At 41.9% G+C, this 23,484-nt stretch overlaps 4 protein-coding genes across 11 annotated transcripts in view; 2 read left to right on the top strand and 2 right to left on the bottom strand.

Annotated features, from left to right (window-relative positions):
• The window catches only part of cwc27 (CWC27 spliceosome associated cyclophilin), a 28,110-nt gene extending 26,687 nt beyond the window's left edge, over positions 1–1,423 (bottom strand). The window contains exons 1-5 of the mRNA XM_034238805.1: positions 1,142–1,423; positions 873–969; positions 622–734; positions 303–446; positions 55–153 (exon numbers count right to left, since the gene is read on the bottom strand). Coding sequence (XP_034094696.1) covers positions 55–153; positions 303–446; positions 622–734; positions 873–969; positions 1,142–1,183 — 495 coding nt within the window. The 5' untranslated portion in view covers positions 1,184–1,423. The remainder of the gene's footprint in view (positions 1–54; positions 154–302; positions 447–621; positions 735–872; positions 970–1,141) is intronic.
• Positions 1,424–1,838: 415 nt separating this feature from the next.
• Positions 1,839–7,689, top strand: ppwd1 (peptidylprolyl isomerase domain and WD repeat containing 1). Its single transcript, XM_034238801.1, has 11 exons — positions 1,839–2,119; positions 2,246–2,348; positions 2,857–2,960; positions 3,092–3,212; positions 3,320–3,767; positions 3,849–4,039; positions 5,507–5,696; positions 5,786–5,967; positions 6,058–6,139; positions 6,219–6,401; positions 7,465–7,689. Exons 1-11 carry the CDS (start codon positions 1,987–1,989, stop codon positions 7,606–7,608), a joined length of 1,881 nt encoding a protein of 626 aa, XP_034094692.1. The 5' UTR covers positions 1,839–1,986; the 3' UTR covers positions 7,609–7,689.
• Positions 7,690–7,747: 58 nt separating this feature from the next.
• Positions 7,748–14,030, bottom strand: trim23 (tripartite motif containing 23). Of its 3 annotated transcripts, none has more exons than XM_034238802.1 (11): positions 13,699–14,030; positions 12,636–12,798; positions 12,243–12,364; positions 11,884–12,162; positions 11,619–11,801; positions 11,159–11,374; positions 10,612–10,746; positions 10,361–10,490; positions 10,152–10,262; positions 9,866–9,990; positions 7,748–9,267 (listed from the first exon to the last, which is right to left on the bottom strand). In XM_034238802.1, exons 1-11 carry the CDS (start codon positions 13,891–13,893, stop codon positions 9,073–9,075), a joined length of 1,854 nt encoding a protein of 617 aa, XP_034094693.1. In that variant the 5' UTR covers positions 13,894–14,030; the 3' UTR covers positions 7,748–9,072. The 3 variants fall into 3 exon arrangements, with proteins under 3 accessions (XP_034094693.1, XP_034094694.1, XP_034094695.1); XM_034238803.1 differs by having other exon boundaries at positions 7,748–9,252; positions 13,699–14,025; XM_034238804.1 differs by lacking the exons at positions 12,243–12,364; positions 12,636–12,798; positions 13,699–14,030 and having other exon boundaries at positions 7,748–9,252; positions 11,884–11,967; positions 12,039–12,146.
• Positions 14,031–17,412: 3,382 nt separating this feature from the next.
• Positions 17,413–22,587, top strand: mzt2b (mitotic spindle organizing protein 2B). 6 transcript variants are annotated; one of them, XM_034238762.1, is made up of 5 exons: positions 17,413–17,714; positions 17,884–18,076; positions 18,897–19,060; positions 20,472–20,606; positions 21,764–22,587. In XM_034238762.1, exons 2-5 carry the CDS (start codon positions 18,057–18,059, stop codon positions 21,907–21,909), a joined length of 465 nt encoding a protein of 154 aa, XP_034094653.1. In that variant the 5' UTR covers positions 17,413–17,714; positions 17,884–18,056; the 3' UTR covers positions 21,910–22,587. The 6 variants fall into 6 exon arrangements, with proteins under 6 accessions (XP_034094653.1, XP_034094652.1, XP_034094651.1 ...); XM_034238761.1 differs by having other exon boundaries at positions 21,761–22,587; XM_034238760.1 differs by having other exon boundaries at positions 20,469–20,606.
• Positions 22,588–23,484: the final 897 nt, after the last annotated feature.

The raw sequence follows: 23,484 nt of genomic DNA, 5'->3' as shown, positions 1-23,484 counted from the left end.
AGAGACCATAAAGCTGTCAAGCAAATAAAAAAGTAGTTGAAGAAAGAAAAATACCTCAGTAATTTTTATCTTGTAGGGATTCAAGGGTCTTTCGTCATTGTCACATTCAACTTCTGCCAATCTGAGCATATTGTAGACCGTGTCTCCGGTGACCTGCAGTGGGCATTGTTGGGAAAAAGCATGACGTTGAGTACTCATTAACTGATCTGTTGCTGATCTGGATCCATTCATGTGGCAGGCACAGGATTTCCATAGATCCACAGGAAATATTTATATAAATTCCTACAGTTTCTCAGATTCACCTTGCCGAATATGGTGTGTTTATTGTTGAGTTCATCTGCTCGTCCCAAGGTGAAGAAAAACTGACTGCCATTATCATGTGGGCCAGCATTTGCCATGGCCACCAAACCTCTCCGATTGAAGCGCAACCTGGAGTGAAATTCATCCTAAAAATGTAAAAAGACACATGTATTCAAAGGTTATTTTATTTCAATCTCAGCTCAATCCTTTAATTGTTGACTTTGCATAGGGGTTAGTACTGTAGGTTAACATGACCTTGGAATGATTTGTACTTATTAATCCTTTTGGATTTAACATCTATACACAGTGCAGAAGTCTTGCCTTGAATGGTCGTCCATAGACGGACTCTCCACCTGTCCCTGTTCCAGTGGGATCTCCCCCCTGAACAATGAACTCACGCACCACTCTGTGAAACATTGTGCCATCATAGTAACCTAGAGGAGACATACAAGACAATTAAATAACCCTTTATTTTACAGGTGTGGGTGACTAGTGTTGCTGCAATGACTGGTCTTGTTGTTTTTGTATTCTGCATTATCTTAAGAGTGTTTTAGCTAGCTTTGAATTCTTACCTTCCATGCACAGTTGCACAAAGTTCCTGCATGCTTTAGGAGCCTCCTTGGACCACAACTCAATGTCAATGTCGCCTGCTGTGGTCTTCAACAGGACCTAAGAAAGCATCACAAGTGGAAGCATTAAAAACAAGATATTATAACCATGTTGTTGTCGCTGAATCGTGCAACGTAGGTAAACATAATCAATGTTATACCGTTTAAAAGTAAATGATATAGTGATATATCGTGTTTGCACAAAGAGGAATTGAAGTTACAATTGCGCTCACCTTTCCATTTGATGGTGGTTCTTGGATGTAAATATTGCTCATTCTGCCGCCGAGCTTTGCAGTCAGAAGATGAAAATTGTCTTATTTTAGACCTTCTGATAATGTATAGCTAACTGTTGTATAACCCGATAAATTATGTTTGCTAAAATATCCTACTTACTGACAAATATTATACTTCAGTGACTACAGCCATGTTTTCCACACTTATTGTCCTGGTTGTTTACGTCGGAGTATGTGGGGGTCCTCTATAAAGTACTTTTAAATATTTTTGTTATGTTTTTAAATATTACCTTGAAAATCAGTGACTTTACATTTATATTACTTTCAGTGAATAATGCATTCACCGGAATTTCGATCAGAAATGCGCTAGATACCAAACAATCCCAGAGAATTCTTCAACCAACCCCGAGAAAAAGTAAGTTTGGTTTAACCCAAGTGTTCCATGAAAATGCACCCTCGGAAACAAATAGGACTATTAGTTCCAGTAGTACCTTACTAAATTGTTGAATATTTCAACTTGAGAAATTAGCATTATACAGACATTGTTTCCAAAAACGCAGAAAACAAGAAGGAACCATAATACTAATGTAATTTTAGTTTGTACCTGTACAACGAGTTATTTTAGCAGCACACATTGTTGCCCTAATATCTGTGTATAAAGTGCCTACAATTAAAAACTACGTAAATTACATTCTTCAGAAAAAATTGAACTTTTTAAAAACGTGTATTATTATTTGTTTAATTACATCCCGCATGATATTAACTAGTAATAGAAAATTCATAAATCTACGCGCCGAGCGGAAGTGCCGTAACAACGAAAGCACGACGCGGAAGATTTGTCAGCAATGGCGGAGGCAGAAAACAATGTGGAGCTCAAGCGAAAAGCAGAAGACGTTCAAGATGAAAAAGGGGATGCAGAAGAAGAGGAGTGGGTCGGACCCATGCCAAACGAAGCCTCCCAGCCCAAGAAAAGAAAAGGTTTGTTTATGACAGTTAGAGCCTTCGCCACATTTTGTATTCATTTGTAGCTTCTGCTAAACAATGCTAACCATGCTAACAAAACTCCCGCTAACTCTTGTGTGTTTGTTTTGTTTATATCCTCAGTACTGGAATATGAGCGTGTTTACCTGGACAACCTGCCCTCAGCTGCAATGTATGAACGGAGCTACATGCACAGAGACGTTATCACACACATAGTGTGTTCCAAGTAAGTGCATGCCCAACAAACTTAACTATTACATTAGACACAACATACTTCACCCATATGGGACAGCTTACTTAGTTTATTATGTCCACTTACAACATTTCCAAGACTAATTATCATGCAAAACTGATAAAGGAGATTTGCAAAGTAACAGGGATTATACTGCTGTCTATTTTTCAGTTACAGTTAAAATGGTGTGGCTCAATTATCAGTACAGTATTAATAGCATGTATTTTGTGCTAATCAAGTGCAAACATTCATGATTCATCGCAAAAGAACGCACTAAACTGGTGATAAAAGACTGTGCCATGGTCAATATACTTCAAACTTTAATTTAGTGTGTTATTTGATGTGAATGTCTCTCAAATCACTCTTATTAAATCATATAAAAGCTTTTCCTACACAATTATGACCACATCTTATTTATAAATATGTATGCAGGTGAACATTACTTTATTTCTTCTTCTGCCCCAGGGTTTGCTTCTAATGAAACAACATATTTCATTTTCAGGACAGACTTCATTATCACCGCCAGCCAGGATGGCCATGTCAAGTTTTGGAAGAAGAGGGAAGATGAGGGAATAGAGTTTGTCAAGCACTTTCGAAGCCATCTCGGTATGATTTGAATTGACCACTTCTCATTGATTGTTTATTGATGGAAAAAGGAAACGTGATTATTTCCCTTAAATATATTTTAGTGTTTGCACTTCGTATTGTAAACTTTGTTTTTGTATGTGTTTTTGCAGGTGTGATTGAAAGCATTGCAGTCAGTTCGGAAGGGGCTCTTCTCTGTACTGTTGGTGATGATCAGGCCATGAAAGTATTTGATGTGGTCAACTTTGACATGATCAATATGCTGAAGTTGGGGTAGGTTAATGTACTGTATTTGTGCATGTTTAGGAATGAAATGTTTACTAAGATTCTGGACACTTTTTTTCCCACTGTAAAATGACATTTATCCTTCCTCTGTGAAGCTTTCACCCAGGCCAGTCAGAGTGGGTGTACAATCCTGGAGATGCCATTTCCACGATAGCCTGCTCGGAAAAATCGACAGGGAAGATCTTCGTCTATGACGGAAGAGGAAGCAACGAGCCCCTTCACATCTTCGACAAGATGCACGCCTCCCCGCTGTCCCAAATCCGCCTGAATCCCAAATTTAGGGTCATCGTCTCTGCTGACAAAGCAGGAATGTTGGAGTACTGGACTGGCCTCCGAAATGAGTTCAAGTTCCCCAAATATGTGCATTGGGAATACAAAACAGACACAGACTTGTATGAATTTGCAAAACACAAAACCTATCCCACCAGCCTTACATTTTCTCCTGACGGGAAGAAAATGGCCACCATTGCTTCTGACAGGAAAGTCCGTATCTTCCGCTTCCTGACAGGAAAACTGATGAGAGTGTTTGATGAATCATTATCTGTAAGTACTCACATGTCACTCAACCTCAGCTTTTAATGATTGTCTAATTCACATGCTTATCACTGCTGCTTCATATGTTAGATGTTCACAGAGCTGCAGCAGATGAGGCAGCAGCTCCCTGACATGGAGTTCGGGAGGCGGATGGCCGTGGAGAGAGAACTGGAGAAGGTGGACGGGATCCGGCTGACAAACATAATCTTTGATGAGACCGGTCACTTTGTGCTCTACGGCACCATGCTGGGCATCAAAGTCATCAATGTGGAAACCAACAGGTGCGTTCATATAATGTGCTGTTTACACGAGAACGCAAATCGTTGTATCCGCTACTTTTCTCCTTCGTATAGCCCGTTCGTTCACACGAGGCCGTAACGGAAACGCGGGAACGGACCCCGCAAACGATAACGGGTCCCAAGGTGGATAGATCTGCAAATGGAACGCTCTGGGGGGGCAAACGGCTCTGTGTGTACGCCCTATATGATCATTTCCTGATAACGATGAAGCCATAGCCCCGCCTCTCCCCACCTCTGCTGCTCGCTGCTGTAGCATGGTCAGTAGCTACTGTCAGCAGCTACCGCTACTGACCATGCTACAGATGTTAGTGCAAAATCTACAGCTCCTCTACCACAACCATCAGCAACAAGTGGACATGAAGAATTACATGAACTACATGTTGCTAAATCCACCGTGGGGCATAAACAGAAGGGCAACCATGCTCGGGGGTCTTCTTCACTGCTTTTGGTGTATTATTATATACTACAGTGTCTCCAGCGCTTTCGAGCAGACTCGTGCGGAAGCACAGCGCCACTTACAGGCCCGGCATATGTACTACAGCGTCTCCAGCGCTCCCGAGCGGTCTCGTGTGAACGGAAGACTTTTTTTATATCGTATTCGTTTCGTATGCGTTTGCGTGTAAATGGGGTCTAAGGGGCAAGTGTCTTTAAAGCCACTTTCCTGCTGGACACAAACCCACACACAAAAATCTGGCTTTTGTATTTACCTGGAATTTAGGAGGCATTTGTTGTTGTTTTTTGCAATAGTCACAAGTATTGATTTGCTTCAGCAAGATGAGAAGTTATGGGAAAAGTGACCATGGGTGGTCCTGCATATTTTTGCTTCATTTTTGGCTCTAAGCGTTTCTACTCAAAGCTATGAAACTCCAGTCAGACAACAATAATTGTACGTTCATCATAAAACACACTTCCTTTAGACCAGTGTTTCTCAAACTTTTTCATACCAAGGACCACTTAACCAATAAAAAAACACTCGCGGACCACCTAACTCCACAAATATCCCAAAACACATCGTTTTTTACAAATCGCCTGAAAATGGTACAAACAAGTGGCAACATGTGTGATGAAGGTGTTTATCTGGGCTATATTATGCAATCGAAAGTGAAACTTAAGCTCGCTCCATTGCGGAGATATTCCAGTGAGAGTGCAAAAACTTCAATTTAATTTATTTCAAATGTGAAATTTTACCAATATACTCACGGACCACTAGGGGGCGCTCACGGACCACCAGTGGTCCGCGGACCACACTTTGAGAAGCACTGCGAGTTTAGACTCTACTGAAACAACATTAAAGACCAATGAAAACTTCCGTTGTTAAAAATAACCTGCATCTACTCCTTTTGTTGGGTGGAAAGAGTTAACAATTGATTTTGGAGATGGTTGGTTAATTAAACCTTGAGGTCAAGTATATATTGATATATTGAGATTAATGATGATTTTGCTCCTCAGATGTGTGCGGATCTTCGGGAAGCTGGAGAACGTCCGTGTGGTGCAGCTGAGTCTGTTCCAGGGGATCGCTAAAGCCACGCATGTGGCTCCCACTGTTGAGATGAAAGCATGTGACAACCCCGCCTTAGACAACGCCATGCCGGACCCCACCATATTCTGCACCGCGTTTAAGAAGAACCGCTTCTACATGGTGAGAGAACTTGACATTCAAATCTAAAATGATACAGCTACATATTTAGTTATACTATATTTCTAAATACGTTTGTTCCCTTCCTTCAGTTCTCAAAGAGAGAACCAGAGGATACAAAGAGTGCTGACTCGGACAGAGACATCTTCAACGAGAAGCCCTCAAAGGAGGAAGTGATGGCTGCCACTCAGGCCGAGGGCCCCAAGAGAGTGTCCGACAGCGCCATCATCCACACCACCATGGGAGACATCCACATCAAGCTGTTCCCCGTGGAGTACGTTTCTACTTCTTTCAGGGTCTTTGTTCAGAAACCTCTTTACAACTCAACATATATTAACAGTAGTATTTTAATTTGTTTCCCTAGATGCCCCAAAACGGTGGAGAACTTCTGTGTTCACAGCAGGAACAGCTACTTCAACGGACATATATTCCACAGAGTAATCAAGGTGAGTTTTCCTCTGTGGTAAGTCAGATCTAATCATTTATCTGACTGAGCTGCGTCTAAATCTGTGTCTTTGTGCTCAGGGTTTTATGATCCAGACAGGAGACCCCACAGGCACAGGCATGGGAGGAGAGAGCATCTGGGGGGGAGAGTTTGAGGACGAGTTCCACTCCACGCTGAGACACGACCGCCCGTACACACTCAGTATGGCAAACGGAGGCCCAGGCACCAACGGCGCACAGTTCTTCATCACTGTTGTTCCAACTGTAAGTTTACACTTCACAATGGCAAACCATCTTAGACCCATTTCAGACACATTCCTTTAATGTTCTGGAAGTTGTTTGTGTTTAGATAGGAGCCTCAAGCCAGTTGTCTTTAAAAGTGGCTTAGACATTTTGACATTCCATTACATTGCATTTAGCTGACGCTTTTATCCAAAGCGACTTACAATAAGTGCATTCGACCAGGAAGACACAACCTTGAAGAAAACAGAATCATATAAGTACATCAGGTTTCATAGAGCCAAACATTTCAAGTGCTACTCAACTGGCTTTAGATAAGCCAGTCCTTTATTAGTATATAAGTGCTTTGTTAGTAATTCTTTGTTAGTAGTTCTATCGCTCGAAGTGGAGTCGATTTTTCACCAAGTTGGACATGCAGTGGTTTCACATTTCCAGCCTTGCTTCAGTCTGAAGTGAATGCCATCAGATTCCCATAAAGGCTACAGCAGCCCAACATTACATATGCACAGAGGTTGAATGCATGTCTTATTCTGCCTTTTCAAGAACACAGTAAGATGAGAAGATAAATATACCCTCTTTTACTGTTAATATGAAGCTGCAGCTAGCAGAAGGTTAGGCTAAGTTCGCCCGACTAAATCAGCCCACCAGCCCCTCTCATCTTAAACTATTTCTGTAACGGTCTCTAATGCCTAAAGAAAATTAAATCAGTTTAATATACTATGAAACATTGTGAGCAGACAAAACAAATGTTCATGTTAGATTAGTCAGAGAATAGGTTATATTGTAAAAAATGGGCAAAAGAGAAAACCCTGCTGCATTTCAAATTCTCACGGTATTGATATCTATCTTACTACTTAACATAAACATAATACTATTAAAAAATCTTTAGTTTTACGGTTTTGTATCAAGAATATAATTGACTAAGCAACAGTAAAACTTTGACAAACCACAGTGGGGTAAATTGATTAAAATAGCGTCCCAAAGTGACGCACAGCTGTTGACAAACTGTATAAATAGGTTCCAATTTCAGATTTCATCCCTGAAAATCTTAATAAATGTTTAATGTGCTCTTTGTTTTTGCCTTCAGCCTTGGCTCGACAACAAGCACACCGTGTTTGGAAGATGCGTGAAGGGCATGGAGGCCGTCCAGAGGATCTCCAATGTCAAAATCAACCCCAAGACCGACAAACCGTATGAAGACATCAGCATCATCAACATCACTGTAAAGTGATCGTGTCTTAATCGCGTCCTGTACAGTGATGTTTCGTTTTTTACCAGAAAGAGTTATTAAAGAATGCTTTGAAAGAGACAAGTGAGGATAGTTTTTTTAGTTGGTAATCGCTCAAAGAAGAAGCCTCAAACCACACAAATAAGGTCAATTAGTTTATTTAACAGCAACACATTATGAATAATTTACAAAAGCCATTATCAAGTCCACTGTAACAAAGGTTTGATGTGCCTTGTTTTCACAAACTGCAGAAAGGCTTTTTTAACACATGCTTTTTTTTCTTTATTATTATTATATATAGGTACATGTTAACATTACATAGCAATGAATAAAGATGAAATCAAAGTCCAATGATGGGTCCCTAATACCGAGAGTTAGGCTTCACATTACATTTATTACTGAAGGCTGCTGATTAAAAGATGTACCTTCTCTGAAGCACTCCACACTAATAAACAGGACTTATGAGATGTTTGAATAGATATTATCAGTGAGGTTAAAACTCAAGAGTCTACTACGAAACGGCAGATGGTTAATTTGCTTCCAAATACAAAATTGTAGTGATGCAGCAAACGAGTGTATTCAACGCATTCTGGGTGCGAGACTCCACAAAACTGAGGCAGAATCGGTGCATAAAACTTTTCTCCTAATGCCTCATATCAAAGTAACATTCCCGCTCAAATAATTTCAGTAAACAGTTCGTTCTGTAACAGAAAACAAGAACAGCTGTGGCATTAAATAGGTTCAAACAGTAGACTTATAAAAAACACAACGACCCCATGAAACATCAACCACTATTGCTAACAGAATGTGTCAAGGCAAAGTGAGAAAAGAGCCAAGCTGAACATTCGACCGGTTTGAAGTCGTATTGAACATGTCTGTCCCATCTCACCTGCAAATATGCTGAATGTAGCTACAGTTATTTCTCAGGAGTATACTGAATCAACAGAAGGTATACGATCACTACAAATACAGACTACTCTGCATTTAGTCGGGATTACTGTCACATGGTTGTTATGATGAATAGCGTGAGATAGAAAACAGATAAGAGTTCACTGTCAGGGCACAAGGAGCATTATTAACACTGGACTCAAATCAGCTAGCTATAGGTGCCAGATAAACAGCTGGTTAATAGAAAAAAGGTTTGAACAAAGAGAACAGTAAGCAATGTGCTGGACCGTGTAAGCTGCCTTAGAGAAGAAGCATGATGGGAGTTTTAATTCAGGTTTTGGGGGAAAGTGAGTTTATTTCTCAGGCTGGGAGGGTTTTGTAGTTTCCGTTCTGATTCAGTGAAGCGAGAGAAAGAAAGAAAGATTTCCTTTGCCCACATTGGGGCACAAAGAGGGGAAGATGAAGAGGCTTAAAGCCGCAGTCTGAGGAGTTCATATTTGGAAATGAGCAAAGGCTGGGGGGGGTTAGGGTTCGGTTGTTAGGGGAGAGTCAGTTTGGGCCAGAATAGATGTTTTACATTTAGGCGACGTCCAGGACCCCGGCAGCCACCAGCTGTCTGGAGAGCCAGTCCAGCCCCTCGTGGAGACCCATCCCACTGCGGGCGTCGCAGCCCTGGATGTGCCAGCTCCGCCCACAGCACAGCTTGTGGAGGCTCAGCAGCTCTGTCATCTCCTCCACCGACACCACCCCGGGGACGTCCTGCAGACATGCAAACTGATCATCAACTCTGTCTGAGCTAAGACAAGGTTATTCACAGCAGAATCAGATGTATTTGCAGAGTGCACACAAGAGGAATTCCACTCCTGTTTTTGCACTCCTTCATGTACATGAACAGAAATCGATATTTTGTTTCATTTAATCGTTTATTTGAACCGGGACAGTGCACATCGATGAACACTTTAAAACAAAACAATGCTTACAAGCGTAAATGAGCCGGATTTGAGCTTTAAGCTCATTTCCATCCGCAGTCCCCTCACATACAACAACATGACATTTATATACATAGCAAAAATAAATACATGACATGCAGAAAGAGCATGAGTAGCATACTCATATAATATATATATTACAGATTAGAATAAGGAAAACAATGCTGGACAAATAAATGTTAGGAATAAATAGCATTTAAGTACACAGAGGTTTTTGGAAGAAAAAGGATATATATAAAAAGCCGCCATGGACTAACAATGCACATAATAAGTAAATAACGAGTTTCTGTATGTTGTAAACTATATAAGTAATGCAAATATCTGCAAGAAAATATGGGACAGCTGTATGGTGTAAAAACAAGCATTATCATTATTCCCTTTACCTGTTTGTTTGCAAAGATGAGCAACAAGGCATCTCTCAGCTCCTTCTCCGTCAGTAGTTTGGCCAACTCGCTGTGAGCCTCCATCAGTCTGTCCCTGTGGCAGCTGTCAATCACAAACACCACCGCTGCACGGAGAAGCAGAGTACAAAAGGGATTAAGTGAAAAATAAAAACAATATGGAAAACTATATTGAAATGTGTTTACCCTGTGCTATAAAAGCTGTACGTGACATTTAGAATAACATTAAACACAAAGATATTCAAAGTATATAGAGCACCAACAGTACCTTGGGTGTTCAGATAATAGTGTTTCCACAGCGGTCTGAGCTTATGTTTGCCACCCACGTCCCAGATGGTGAATTTCAAGTTCTTATATTCAACCGTCTCCACATTGAAACCTTTGACAAAAACAGAGAACAAGCTTCTTTTTTTAAGAGCAAAATCTTTGTATTTATGTAGAATAATTACAATCTGATTATACTATAGATGCATTTACCAATAGTGGGGATGGGTTGCATGAACTCATCTTGTTTGAGCTTGAAGAGGATGGTGGTTTTACCAGCTCCGTCTAGCCCAAGAGTTACAACACGGATCTCCATCTTGGGGCCGATGTGGACCCGGTTGTCCTGAAACAACAACATATTGCGACATATTAAAACAAAGTCAACATCTGAACTATTAGTGAAGCAATTCTTTGCTGCTCCAAGCAGACCAGCAGGAGACACAATCATGGTGGATAGTGTGTACCTTGGTGAAGGTGACAGGGATGCCAGCGTCCAGCTGAATGTGATCTGCCAGCTCTGTGAACTGATGCTGCTGCTTCTGAAGCGTCTCCAGCAAACAGTTGATCTCCTGCTTAGACAGCACCACCCTGCAGTCATCCTGCAGCAGGAGAGAAGCAACTTATGTCAGAGATATCACTATATCGTATGAGTATCAGATATAGAGGCCCCAATGAAAAAGGTAACTGGATAAAACAAAAAATAAAGAAAATATGATCAATCTGTAGGGTCCTTTCCATATTATGTCATATATATATATATAATAATCTAATCCTGTCAGCGCAAACACTGCCACATTAGTGGACGTTTATTGCACTATTAAAATGCAGTAAGTTTAGAATCTGATGTATGCAGCGCCTTTCCTTACTGTACCATATTTAAAAATAGTTTCTTTTAGTTAATTAGATGTTTATAGGGTCCAGGATGAAAAATACTGAGGTACTGATTGAAACTTTTCTTCTTTCTTAAAAAGATCAAGGTATTTATTTGGGGGTGTGTGTGGCGTCTCCTACCTGCTGCAGAGTCTTCTCGCAGTGCAGGCAGGCGGTGGAGACCTGAGACAGCAGGATGGTCATGTCCTCCTGCTGCTGCCTCAGCCAGATCAGCCTCTCCCTGACGTGAGCGTCCACCACGCTCAGCGCCATCTCCTCCTGCCGGCACAGGGTCTCGTGGAGGTCTGCAAAGTACGCCCGCACACAGGACCGCGCACTCTCCGCTGTACCGGGGACCTGACGGAGGCAGGAAGTCAAGTCAAATGTATTTATAAAGCGCATTTTTTAGAACAGAGGTAGACTCAATGTTTCAAAATAACAGAAAAAAGGCTCAGATGATACATGACAATAAAAACGAAGCTAACAATGTATTAATATTCATTTAAAATAGAGAATAATAGTTCAGATTCTTAATTAAAGTTTTACCGGTTAACCACCTACTTTAAATCTAAAGATTGTGATTTTTCAGTCAAATCCTTACATGTTCAGTGTGCGCCATGCCTATTCCGTCCTCTACTATCTGCTCTCCACCCTCTATTTGCTGCACGATGCCCACCAGCTTCCTGGAGTACTCGGACACTTCATCTGTGAAGGAGCGGATGCAGTGGGCCATGTCCAAAATGGACGCCCGGATCTGATTCGCTTCAGTCTCAAGAACAGTGTGCTGAAAAAGAGAAATGGTGAACACATGAGCATGCCTCTCTAGATATCTAAGAGGAGTTCAACTGTAGTTTATGTTATCCTACCTTGTGTCCCTGGTGCTTGCCGTACTCCTTGCACACACAGCACATGAGGGGCCCGGACTGGCAGGCCTCCTCCAGGCAGACAAACTCGATGGCGTGGACCTGATGCTGCGGGCAGAGGGTCTTCTCGTGAGGTTTGTCCGCCAGCGGCACCCGGCGGTGTTTGGCCAGTGTCCGGGTGGAGTGGGTGTGCTGGGAGCACTCGGCACACAGGTGGGTGGCACACACGGTGCAGTACATGGAGGCCGTGTGGCTCTCATCCTCATCACACCGGATTATACACTAGTGGAAAAGAAGAACTGTGAGTGAAAGGTGCTGTAGTTGTGATGGTGATATTTGATCTGATGTATGGGTTTCCTTACTTCTCCCATGCCTTTCAGAACATCCTCTGCCATTCCTGACTGGTTGCTGGCTCCATTCTGGAGACGCTCCAAGAGCTCAAGCAAAGCAAAGTTCTTCTTCAGACCCCAAACTCCAGAGTCACCTAAACAGATGTGGGGTAAAAAGGATAAACTTGAAGACAAAAGGACATCAAAAGGTTAATAGTTTTACTTCCAAACAGAGAAAACAGTCTTAATAATACTTACAGAAATAGATATGGACTTTTATGGCTTGATGTTCATGCTTTTTGTTGTGTAAATGCTCATGGCTTCTCTGGTGTATACTGAGCAAAGACTGGCCAAGATATTTCGAAATAGAAAATGCCTAAAAATCCACAACAGGAGTTGAATATTTTATTATGCACCCTTACTCACCCAGCTCAGTGACCTGTCTGTCGAAGGGACAGCGGACCGCTCTTCCATGGAGAGGCAGCCGGGTGAGGCAATCATGGCACACTGTGTGCCCACAGAGCAGCAGACGAGGGACCTTGTCCCCCTGCAGAGAGAAGACGTCCTCACACACACCACACTCCAGCACCTGTAGGTGAGAAAACATGTATTGATTAACTAACAGACAACCTTGTCTTTGACAGTCACTGCTGCAGATAAAGTCAGAGGAAAGATATATCGGGAAGTTGGCACTGATTTTACATTGTATCCCCTAAGCGCTTTGAGCACCAGGAAAAGCGCTTTATAAATGTAATGTATTATTATTATTATGTGCATGCAGATTGATGCACAACAAGGACTTAAAGAGAATACAGGAGTCATATAGATTAAGAGTCTCTGAATGTGTGTGAGATTCAGTCTGTTCCACTCATAGCATGTAAGATGGTTAACCCTCCTGATTTATAACTGTGATCTTTGATAAATGCTATTTTGACATGACATCTGCTAAGAGCAATTTTGTGAGGGGCAGGATTTAACTTGCATGCAGGGATCAAACAACTGTTTTGACATCCGGCCTTTTGACTTATGACTTATTTTGCATCTTGTTAATTGAGCAAATGTAACAACCACTTGCATACTCTTTCAGGATTTGGCAGGGGCTTATTTTGTGCCCTGCTTGCATGAACACTGTGCAGATACTTTTCAAATCGATCACGTTACTGAGGCTGCCACACAGAGGAGCTGCAGTCCACCTCTCAGCTATGACGCCAGCTGGTAGACTGCTAGCATACTGCAAACACAAACACCAGGCTAGGATTTTTGCACGAATATAGCCAAGACGAGTACAAAAAACACACAAGCAATAACATTCTTACTATTATTTTCCTGCCAAATCTAGCCGACTGTTTGGCATCCACTGACACCAACGCAGCAGCCAAATCAGAATCCACGAAGACGAAATTACTGTCGATCCATTGAGCAAACTAACGAAACAACACGATCACATCGAACATAACACGGCAGTGTATTTTAATGACATTACACCAACCTTGACGTTGCCTCCGTGAGCCCCCCTCCCGTGTCTGATGCAGGGCTCCATCGTCGCTAGGGCTCCCTGCTTGTTTATTCCTGCTGCAGCAGCGGCCATTCTTGGACGACAGCGCAGATGACTGAGCAGTTGCGAGAGGAGAATCCCCCAAGTACTTCCGGTTTCGTTCTTTCGTCTTCTGTGTTGTGTATTCATTCATTTATTTATTTGTTATTCATGTTTAAACAGCAAAAAAAGTGGAACAACATTTGAGGTGTCCACAATTGTCTGCATTCCATTTTTAGCTAATTGTATTCTATTCCACATGTACATAGTTCACTGCTCCTGCATTCCTTTATTGTTCACTTGCAACATTCTCTTGCACTATTTTATTTCTTTGTTTCTTTGCACTATTTTTTATGTTTTTATGTCTTATATATACTGCATTGTTGAAGAAGTCTGGGACTTTTTCATTCCGCAGTGTTGCTACTGTACATTTGAATTACAAAATAATGTATAGCCTACAGTTATCGTCTTTCTTCTTTGAAGCGCATGTGCATTACTTTAAAGTATTGTTTACGAATGGACTTGACTGATACTTGATTAATACAGAAAAATGGGAATGAAAATAGTATAATCATATCATATATGAGGGAATCAAGTTATTTTTATGCACATCAATTACGGCAAATAAGCTTGTTTGAGACAAGCGAGACCTGCGCAGACCTGCGCAGTTGCGATCAACGTCTTGCTAGTGCATTGCATGATGGTTAGTCATTTTGTCCGACTTGCTCTGGAGGCTCGCCTACATGAGACGTTGAAATCTCGCGGGACAAAGACGGTCGCAGCCTTGAGAGCGAGGCGTGGCGAGGCGGCGCAGTTCCTCTCCACGGGCTGCGGAAGCGAAATGCTTGATGGGAAACGACCGAAACGACTCGCTGGTATCTCGAGCTGAGCGCTCATTGGTGGTTTTTAACCCGTGCTGCTGATGAAACTCTCCAATTGGCTCAGCAAAAGTTTGTTGTTGTTTTGTGTCAGTTTTACGTCGCCACATCCATTCCCATTTTTCATCATTGTTCCACAATGTTTATCATCATGACATTAATATCTATATATTTTATACTATACTTGCACTGCTTACCGTTTTCATACTTTATATATCTTAGCATATTCATACACACTGTTCATACTGCTCAGAGGCTGCTGTGTATATCTAGTGTATTCATACCCCTCACTGTTTATTCATCATTCAATTCATTCTATATTTTATTCTGTCTATTGTGTACATTACTTTTCACTTTACTGCTTGTTGCACTCTTGGTTAGAAGCTAAACTGCATTTCGTTGTCTCAGTACCTGTAATATGTGCAATAACAATAAAGTTGAATCTAATCTTGAGCAGGAACAAATTTATAAGTAAGTATTTACTTAGTACATATCTGACATTAACGATTAAACACATGTGTGCATTCTTTATAAATGCAAACCGAGTCAAGCCGACTCCGGAGGTGGCGGTATGCACCTTAAAGTTGTTTGCAATCCGCCAAAAAACCGAGAGAAGAAGAAGAAGACGAAGCCGACTCCGAGCTGTCCGACTTCAGGCGAGCTTTTTGAGACCTCCCCCGGCTGCGATCGGCTATTCTCGTCTACTTTCGAGGCGAGCCGCAACGCGTCTCAAACCATGCATTTTATCATCATGCGCTAATGAGCAACTCTCATAGGAATGAATGAGGCCCCGCCTCCCACGCTGTATCCAGTTCTTATTATACGATCTATGGCTGCTTCTCAGGTCGATTAAATGAAATCCTTGCTTCCCTCACTTGCGTCGTTTCCCCGCGTTTAGTCCCTCCCACCAGGGAAGCATGGAGGGACGCAAGGAAACCACGAGAAGCAGGGAAATGAGTTTTAAGGGCAATGGGACGTCCTTTCCTCCGGAGCGTCACGTGAAGCGACGTCCGTTTGTGATGACGCCGCACAGCTGTTCGTCTGACAGCAGGCTCGCCTCGAAAGTAGACGAGAATAGCCGATCGCAGCCGGGGGAGGTCTCAAAAAGCTCGCCTGAAGTCGGACAGCTCGGAGTCGGCTTCGTCTTCTTCTTCTTCTCTCGGTTTTTTGGCAGATTGCAAACAACTTTAAGGTGCATACCGCCACCTCCGGAGTCGGCTTGACTCGGTTTGCATTTATAAAGAATGCACACATGTGTTTAATCGTTAATGTCAGATATGTACTAAGTAAATACATTTGTTCCTGCTCCAGATTAGATTCAACTTTATTGTTATTGCACATATTACAGGTGAGACAACGAAATGCAGTTTAGCTGATAACCAGGTGCAACAAGCAGTAAAGTGAAAAGTAATGTACACAATCTACAGAATAAAATATAGAATGAATTGAATGATGAATAAACAGTGAGGGGTATGAATACACTAGATATACACAGCAGCCTGTGAGCAGTATGAACAGTGTGTATGAATATGCTAAGATATATAAAGTATGAAAACGGTAAGTAGTGCAAGTATAGTATAAAATATATGGATATTAATTTAATGATGATAAATATTGTGGAACAATGATGAAAAATGTGAATGGAAGTGGTGACGTAAAACTGACACAAAACAACAACAACATTTTGCCCAGCCAATTGGAGAGTTTCATCAGCAGCACGTGGAAAAAACCACCAATGAGCGCTCAGCTCGAGATACCAGCGAGTCGTTTCCCATCAAGCATTTAGCTTCCGCAGCCCGTGGAGAAGGAACTCTGCGCCGCCTATCGCGCGCGCCTCGCGCGCCTCGCCGCGCCTCGCCGGCCTCGCCGCGCCGCGCCGCGCTCTCCTCGCCCTCTAGCCGCGGCTCGTCGCCTCTCCTGGGGCTGCTCGCGCCGTGGGGGGGTGGGGTCGCGGGTGCTCGTCCTGGGGCGCCTCGCCGCGCCTCGCTCTCAAGGCTGCGGGCGTCTTTGTCCGCGAGATTTCAACGTCTCATGAAGGCGAGCCTCCAGAGCAAGTCGGACAAAATGACTAACCATCATGCAACGCACGAGCAAGACGTTGATCGAAATTGCGCAGGTCTGCGCAGGTCTCGCTTGTCTCAAACAAGCCTAGTAGCTCTGTCCCCGTTGTTTTCACAAACACCCCCGACACACATTTACTGACACAAACATTTGTATCATCTGTTGTAGACCCCAATAAATAAAATAAGAACTTATTCTCAAAAAGTAAACATAAACGTCATTCTTAAAATGTATAAACGAACAATAGTTTGATTAATACGATTAGAGTGCACAATAGAAATACAATAATTGAGAGAAGAAAAAGAGATATATTATCTATCAAAACCCAGTTAGATTAACATTCATTGGACTGCACACTTTGTTTGTTTGTGTGGATATGTAGCAAATTAACATTTTAAATAGCACTTAATGACTGAATGGAAATGACAATAAAGAAAATGTAAAACGAAAAAAGCGATCATGAAAATGTTTCCAATAAATTAATAAAATGATTTTTGACCACTTTGTTGTTCAGATATATCACATATTTGTAACTAAATGATACATTAATTGAAACAAAACACGGTATAAACTGAGGAGTGAGTCCCGTGAGGTTCATGTATTTTCTTCACTCCGCTGGGAAACTGCTCTCATGTCAAGAAGCATCATGCGCTGCATCGTCCAATCAGTGAGCGATACACAGTAAGGGGGCGGGGCGAGTATCTGAGGATTTCATCGGAGGATGGTCTGGTGGTTCCTCGGTTATCGCTCCTCCATTATCGCTCCTCGCTCCTCGATCCTCGGGCAGAAATAAGAGCCATGGGACGGTACTCAAGATGGCGCAGGCAAATCAACTTCTGGTGAGACCGAGGACCGAGGAAATGAAAATAGTCGACCTGAGAAGCAGCCCATGTCTCAAACAAGCCTACTGTTTGTCTTGTTTTGATGACGTATTGTTGACGCGACTCTCCTGGATCTAGCCCTAGCAAGAGGGACAGTTTTTAGCTAACGGAACTCTACTCTTACCGTCAACTAATAACTGTTATTTTAACGGTAGGTGTTTCAATGTATTACAATAGTCGTTTGTTGTTACGTGTGTACTATTTGAAGAGGAGTATGAAATAAAGTAGGTCCTCCATGTGTTCATTCAGGGCGGGCAACTGGAAACAATACAGCACAGACCCAGTGTCTTTAATAACTTCCCCATCTGTATCCTCTTCAGTCTTTCAGATCCACCTGCCTCAGTGATGTCTCAGCAGACGGCCCCCCCCTGCCCCGGACTCCCCCGCGCTGCTGGTCACCAGCAACGTGCAGAAATATGCCATCAAGAAGAAGAAGGTCCTGAGCGCGGAGGAGGCGGAGCTGTTCGAGCTGACCCAGGCTGCGGGGGTCACCATGGACCAGGAGGTCTTCAAGTAGGTGCAGTCACAGGGGGAAGTAACTAAGTACTTGTACTGTACTTAAGTACAATGTTGAGTTACTTGTTACCTGAGTATTTCCATTTAATGCTATATACTTCTACTCCACTACATTTACAAGGAATTCATGTAATTCTACTCCACTACATCTATTTAACAGCTGTACATACCTTTAACAAATGGCATCTCTTAACTAGTGGACTCACTTTTTAAGTCACAAAAGAGTTTTGTGATGATTTAAATATTTTACAAAAATTCAATCAAAACTTTGTTTGGCTACAACAATTGATGTATACTGTTTTTTAAAGATTCAAAGTTGTTATTGTCATATGCACAGTTGGAACAGTATGGAATTAATACCTGAAGTCCCAGGCTCCTTCAACAATGCAACATACATATATATTAGACATAAAACAATAACAAAAATGGTGCAAAAAGAAACAAAGAAATAAAATAATGCAAGGGAATGTTGCAAGTGACCAATGAGCAATACAATCCTACTTTGATGCAACAATACTATCTAGAAATGTCACATTTATAAATATAATTATTTACACACATAAAGGGCATTTTTCTGCACAAAGATTACTTTGACTTGTTACACTTTAAGTACCTTTAATACTTTGTAAGCTAGAATATGAATGCAGGACTTTTACTTGTAATGATGTATTTTGACAATAATCAATTGGTACTTTTACTCAAGTAAAGCGTCTGAATACTTCTTCCGCCACTGAATATAATCAGCAGAAACGTGACTGTAGTGCATATGGACTCATAAACAGGAACTCTGACTTCACATCTTCCTCCCCCACCCCAGGATCATAGTGGACCTGTTAAAGATGAACGTGGCTCCTCAAGCGGTCTTCCAGACTCTGAAGGCGATGTTGGCAGGTCAGAGGGTCGCTGAGAGCTGCGGCATCGGGGAGTCTTCAACGGCGCCCCACACCACCAGCATCACCACGGCACCAACCGAAGCCAGAGGTGAATGTCTGCAACACACACAATCACTACTATATTTATATGGAAAGCCTAGTTTAAGGGCTCATCACACAAGGTGTGCAGATGTCAGTTATCTCCACTGAATGAGCTGCAACCAACATGAGGGTGAGCAAGATCTGTACATGCACATACACACTGGAGCGGGGGCCTTTTTCACAGCATATTTGATATCATATTTAAGGCATAGAATATAATATATAGCAATAACATTGATTACCTTCTATTCAGGTGTCACAGTCAGCCATGGCAGCGTAATTCAGCTGCATATCTGCAGGAAAATAAAGTATAATAATGAAGAGGGTTCAAAACAGTTAACGGAACACACCAACAAAGAACTGATTGCTGACATTAAACACCACAACTATCATTTTGTGAGAGTGTAAACTCTTCATAAGGTTAATTATTGTTAAGATAAGTATATAGTGTGATTTAGGAGTTGTAATTCCTGCTTCACAAGTCAACCAAAATTGAATGAAGCCATTATTGAAATTATTAGGTAGGCATTACATTGGTATGCACTGCAGTGATGAGAGAGAGAGAGAGAGAGAGAGAGAGAGAGAGAGAGAGAGAGAGAGAGAGAGAGAGAGCGAGAGAGAGAGAGAGAGATCGTAGGATAGAGAGAGCGAGATCGCGGCTCTTTCTCTCGATCGAGAGTCGCTCTCTCTCTTCTCCTCCTCTCGCTGAGATCTCTCTCTCTCTAAATCCTCTCTCTCTACTCTCTCTCTCTCTCTCTCTCTCTCCGTATCCTCTCTATCTAGAGATAGGAGAGAGAGAGAATCTTCCCGGGGCTGCATGCCCCCAGACCCCCCTAGAGGATGTGAGGTCCACCCCCAAATAAAGCAGGTTAAAATAATTAAATTGAATACATTTTACTTTAGTAAACGGGTCCCACAGACCCAAACAGCACACAAAGGTTAAGGTAAGCATATAATAATGTTAAAATGTGCTAATTATATACACAGCAACACACATAAAAAAAGAGGAGTAAAAGTAGCTCACGACTTGTTTTATTTTTTGAAAGTAGCTCTCATCCTAAAAAAGGTTGGAGACCCCTGTTATAGAACGATACATTTGACCATTTTAAGCTTGGCCTACCATTCTATTGTAGCGATGAGGGACAGGTGGGGATGACAGAAAAAGTTTGAGAACCACTGCCTTATGTACTGTTCACACTGTAGTAGAGGCTCATTCCTGCACTCTGCATCACCTAATCCCCCTCACTCACTAAACCTCCTCTTCAGTCACTTAAAGGTGAACTGAAGAACGAGGATATAAAGTAGATAGTCTTCAAAAAGAAATCTTCACTGTGTGCATGTCAGTCACGGAACTCTCTGGTTTATTTTCTATCACTTTTGAATTCTGCTTTTCCTGTGCCTGTTGTTCACTGAAGAAGAGGACTCTTTGGTCTCTGGAAAGAGCCCTAAGCGTCCTGCAGCCCCCCCCTCAGCGTCTGGCCCCAGAGCCACAAGGGTCAGCACTAAGATTGTGGTCTACGGCCCCCAAGACGCTAACCCTCCTCACTCTCAAGGTCCCCTCTGCTGCACTCTGTCCACACCCCCATCTGTCCGCTTGCCTGCCTATATTACTGTCATTAGTGTTCTGCACGTTTCCTCACTCCATGGACCAGCATCAAAATAACATGCTCTGCTTTCCTCATTTCATGGTGTGTGTGTGTGTGTGTGTGTGTGTGTGTGTGTGTGTGTGTGTGTGTGTGTGTGTGTGTGTGTGTGTGTGTGTGTGTGTGTGTGTTGTGTGTGTGTGTGTGTGTGTGTGTGTGTGTGTGTTGTGTGTGTGTGTGTGTGTGTGTGTGTGTGTGTGTGTGTGTGTGTGTGTGTGTGTGTGTGTGTGTGTGTGTGTGTGTGTGTGTGTGTGTGTGTGTGGTGTGTGTGTGTGTGTGTGTGTGTGTGTGTGTGTGTGGTGTGTGTGTGTGTGTGTGTGTGTGTGTGTGTGTGTGTGTGTGTGTGTGTGTGTGTGTGTGTGTGTGCGCGCGCGGCGTGCGTGCATAGTAATTTACAGTGGGTCATTTCATGTGGACATTTCCACTGCACAATATATTGTTAATTGGAGTTTTAGTGGCTAGAATGTAAAGTTTCTCCAGCAATGCTTTCCCAATCTCCTATTTAAATATGATTATTATTGTTTTACCGCTTGCTGCTTCAACGAAAACATTTCAGAAATTGGGATAAAAAAATGACATCTTATCTTATCTTGACACTTTACATGCAGCAGGGGTTCATGAATTGACTAAGTATTTTTAAGTATAGGTGTGGTAGAGTTGAGCAAGGGTGTGTTTTATTATTTATTTAACCTTATTTGTAAGGGAAATAATGTTCTTGGTCTCCCTATTTAAATGTAACATGGCCTTGCCTACATCTCTTGAGACAACCTGAATGATCACAGCTGTTGTTGCCAAAAGCCTATAGCCTCTTCTCCCAGCTTTAGTCAAGTGTGCAGTGTTGATGTGCAGTGCTATAAACTGTATTTAAAAGAAGTTAAGAAATTGTGTCTGTAAAAAATGTCATTTTCTGTATGTGTAATGTGTTTGTATCTTTTCCATGTCATCGCCCTACTCCATTTGTCATGTTCTCGGAGCATGTGTAGCTACAATCATCCCAACTAAACGTCTGTCTGCCCCAGTCTATGGTCTGCCCTTTAACTTGCTGTGTTTCCTCCTCTTCTCAGCAGTGCGCAGTAAGGCAGCAGCGGGCCACAGTGAGAGGAGCAGAGAGGCCTCCAGCCAGCGGGTGCAGCGGCAGCCCAGCGCCACCAGGGGGCCGAAGACCAAGAGCTCCGGCAGCAGCAGCTCCTCCTCTCAGATAAACTCCACATGAGCCCCAGGTCAACATGACACCGTTTGTAAATATGTAGTTTTCTTTACATCTAACTTATCTCTATGTAAAACTGAGTGATGTGTTTTTAAAGGGTTGTTTCTCCCAAATTACAAAAAACATTGGATCCTTTTTTTCTTTTCATCAGTACGAGTTGAATTTATTTTTGTTAGTGCAGATAACAGTATTAAAATGTAACGTATTCACAGTATTTCAGCCTATAGTTGTTAACATTTTGGCTAATTGGCACAGTTAAAAGTACGCTGAATTATTTATTTGCAGTTGCTATTTCGAGTGTAGTAATGGACATAAAGAAAACTATCTCTGGATGACTTTGATACTGAGAAAAACAAAAAAATATTATCATTGTTCCAAGGCAAGTTCAGGAGCTAATTGAAGGAAGTAGGTATCACTAATGTTTTTTTTGTATTCTGGGTAAATCAATCCTTTACATTTCAAACATCATGTAAGGTAGTCCGGATGTCTCTTCATTTGTTGTTCTGGCAGATGTTACTGTAAGTGAGGAAAGCCTTTTGTTGCGTTTAACTTTTACGAGTATGACAGAAAAACTAAGAAATATTTCACTTTTTCTACACAAAATGGAAATGTCTGTATTCAATGTGCAACTTTTTTATAAAATGACTTATCTTGAATAAATCCAATAACAATATTCTTCCCTGATATGACCAATCTCTTGCATACTTTTAATGAGTTACTCATCAATCAAAATTGAACTCTTATTCATCTAATATCTCAAGTTGGTTTCCTGCACTCTTATGCTCATTTTTAACACTTCACATTGAAAAATCCAGTATTTATGACCATTGTTGTTTTATTTTCAAGGATTGTATTAATTTTTCCCTTCTTCCATTGCCTTTGTAATCTTGTATTTCTTCTTGCTTTTCAGTTTTTTAAATACTGAAATCTTCCTTTTCAATTTGTTGGTGACTTGCACAGAGAATCTTGATACACTCATCGATCGATAAAGACACTGCAACAGCAAAAGGCACAGAAAGGCGGGCTTCTTTCTCTCATGGCTAGTCGGAAACACTTACCTGCAGATCTCAGAGTGTAGTGCTTGTCTGCCTTTCTTCTTTCTTTCTGACTCTGAATGAGTACAGCTGTTCTGTCTTTCTCTTCCTGAATGGTTGAAAATACAGTCAGAGCCTTGAGGGAATCAGCTATTCTGAGACAAGACACATTTGTAAGAATTACTTTCAAGAATGCTCTCCGCTATTGATCTTGCTCTAACTGTGATGGTCATGAATGTGAAGAGGGGTTGATATATTTAATATTTTTCAGTTTGAAATGTGCTGCCTCTATGGTTCTGAATAGTTTTCTGCTCCGTCACATGGGGGCAGTAGAAGCACACTGCAATCACTTTTGTCCCACAGTTGCACCCACATCTTTTCTCCAACCTCTCTCCTTGCTATTATGAATGAAAGTGGGTCTGAAATGAATGCATTTTGTGTGTATTTGAAACAAAGCATCCTTTCGTTCACACACAGATGGAGAGTTTACCTCACAGGTGATGCAGAGGGAGAGGGTGGATGCTGTGGAGGTGGCAGGCTGCAGGGC

This window comes from Gymnodraco acuticeps, unplaced genomic scaffold (assembly GCF_902827175.1).
Source record: "Gymnodraco acuticeps unplaced genomic scaffold, fGymAcu1.1, whole genome shotgun sequence".
Lineage (NCBI taxonomy): Eukaryota > Metazoa > Chordata > Actinopteri > Perciformes > Bathydraconidae > Gymnodraco > Gymnodraco acuticeps.
The sequence above is the reverse complement of the archived record's forward strand: the minus strand, read 5'-3'. Positions and strand labels throughout refer to the sequence as shown.

What these genes read in the sequence shown, in the direction of transcription:
- mzt2b (XM_034238759.1), top strand. Translation starts at nt 18,057, where the DNA reads ATGGACCAGGAGGTCTTCAA. An exon ending in GGCACCAACCGAAGCCAGAG is followed by an intron (nt 19,061 to 20,468) that starts GTGAATGTCTGC and finishes TGTTCACTGAAG; the next exon opens with AAGAGGACTCTTTGGTCTCT. An exon ending in TAACCCTCCTCACTCTCAAG is followed by an intron (nt 20,607 to 21,760) that starts GTCCCCTCTGCT and finishes TCCTCTTCTCAG; the next exon opens with CAGTGCGCAGTAAGGCAGCA.
- trim23 (XM_034238802.1), bottom strand. Translation starts at nt 13,893, where the DNA reads ATGAATACACAACACAGAAGACGAAAGAACGAAACCGGAAGTACTTGG. An exon ending in CAGACAGGTCACTGAGCTGG is followed by an intron (nt 12,365 to 12,635) that starts GTGAGTAAGGGT and finishes ACATCTGTTTAG; the next exon opens with GTGACTCTGGAGTTTGGGGT. An exon ending in CTATTATCTGAACACCCAAG is followed by an intron (nt 9,991 to 10,151) that starts GTACTGTTGGTG and finishes TTCTCCGTGCAG; the next exon opens with CGGTGGTGTTTGTGATTGAC.
- ppwd1 (XM_034238801.1), top strand. Translation starts at nt 1,987, where the DNA reads ATGGCGGAGGCAGAAAACAATGTGGAGCTCAAGCGAAAAGCAGAAGAC. An exon ending in TGTTTGATGAATCATTATCT is followed by an intron (nt 3,768 to 3,848) that starts GTAAGTACTCAC and finishes TTCATATGTTAG; the next exon opens with ATGTTCACAGAGCTGCAGCA. An exon ending in AGAAGAACCGCTTCTACATG is followed by an intron (nt 5,697 to 5,785) that starts GTGAGAGAACTT and finishes CCCTTCCTTCAG; the next exon opens with TTCTCAAAGAGAGAACCAGA.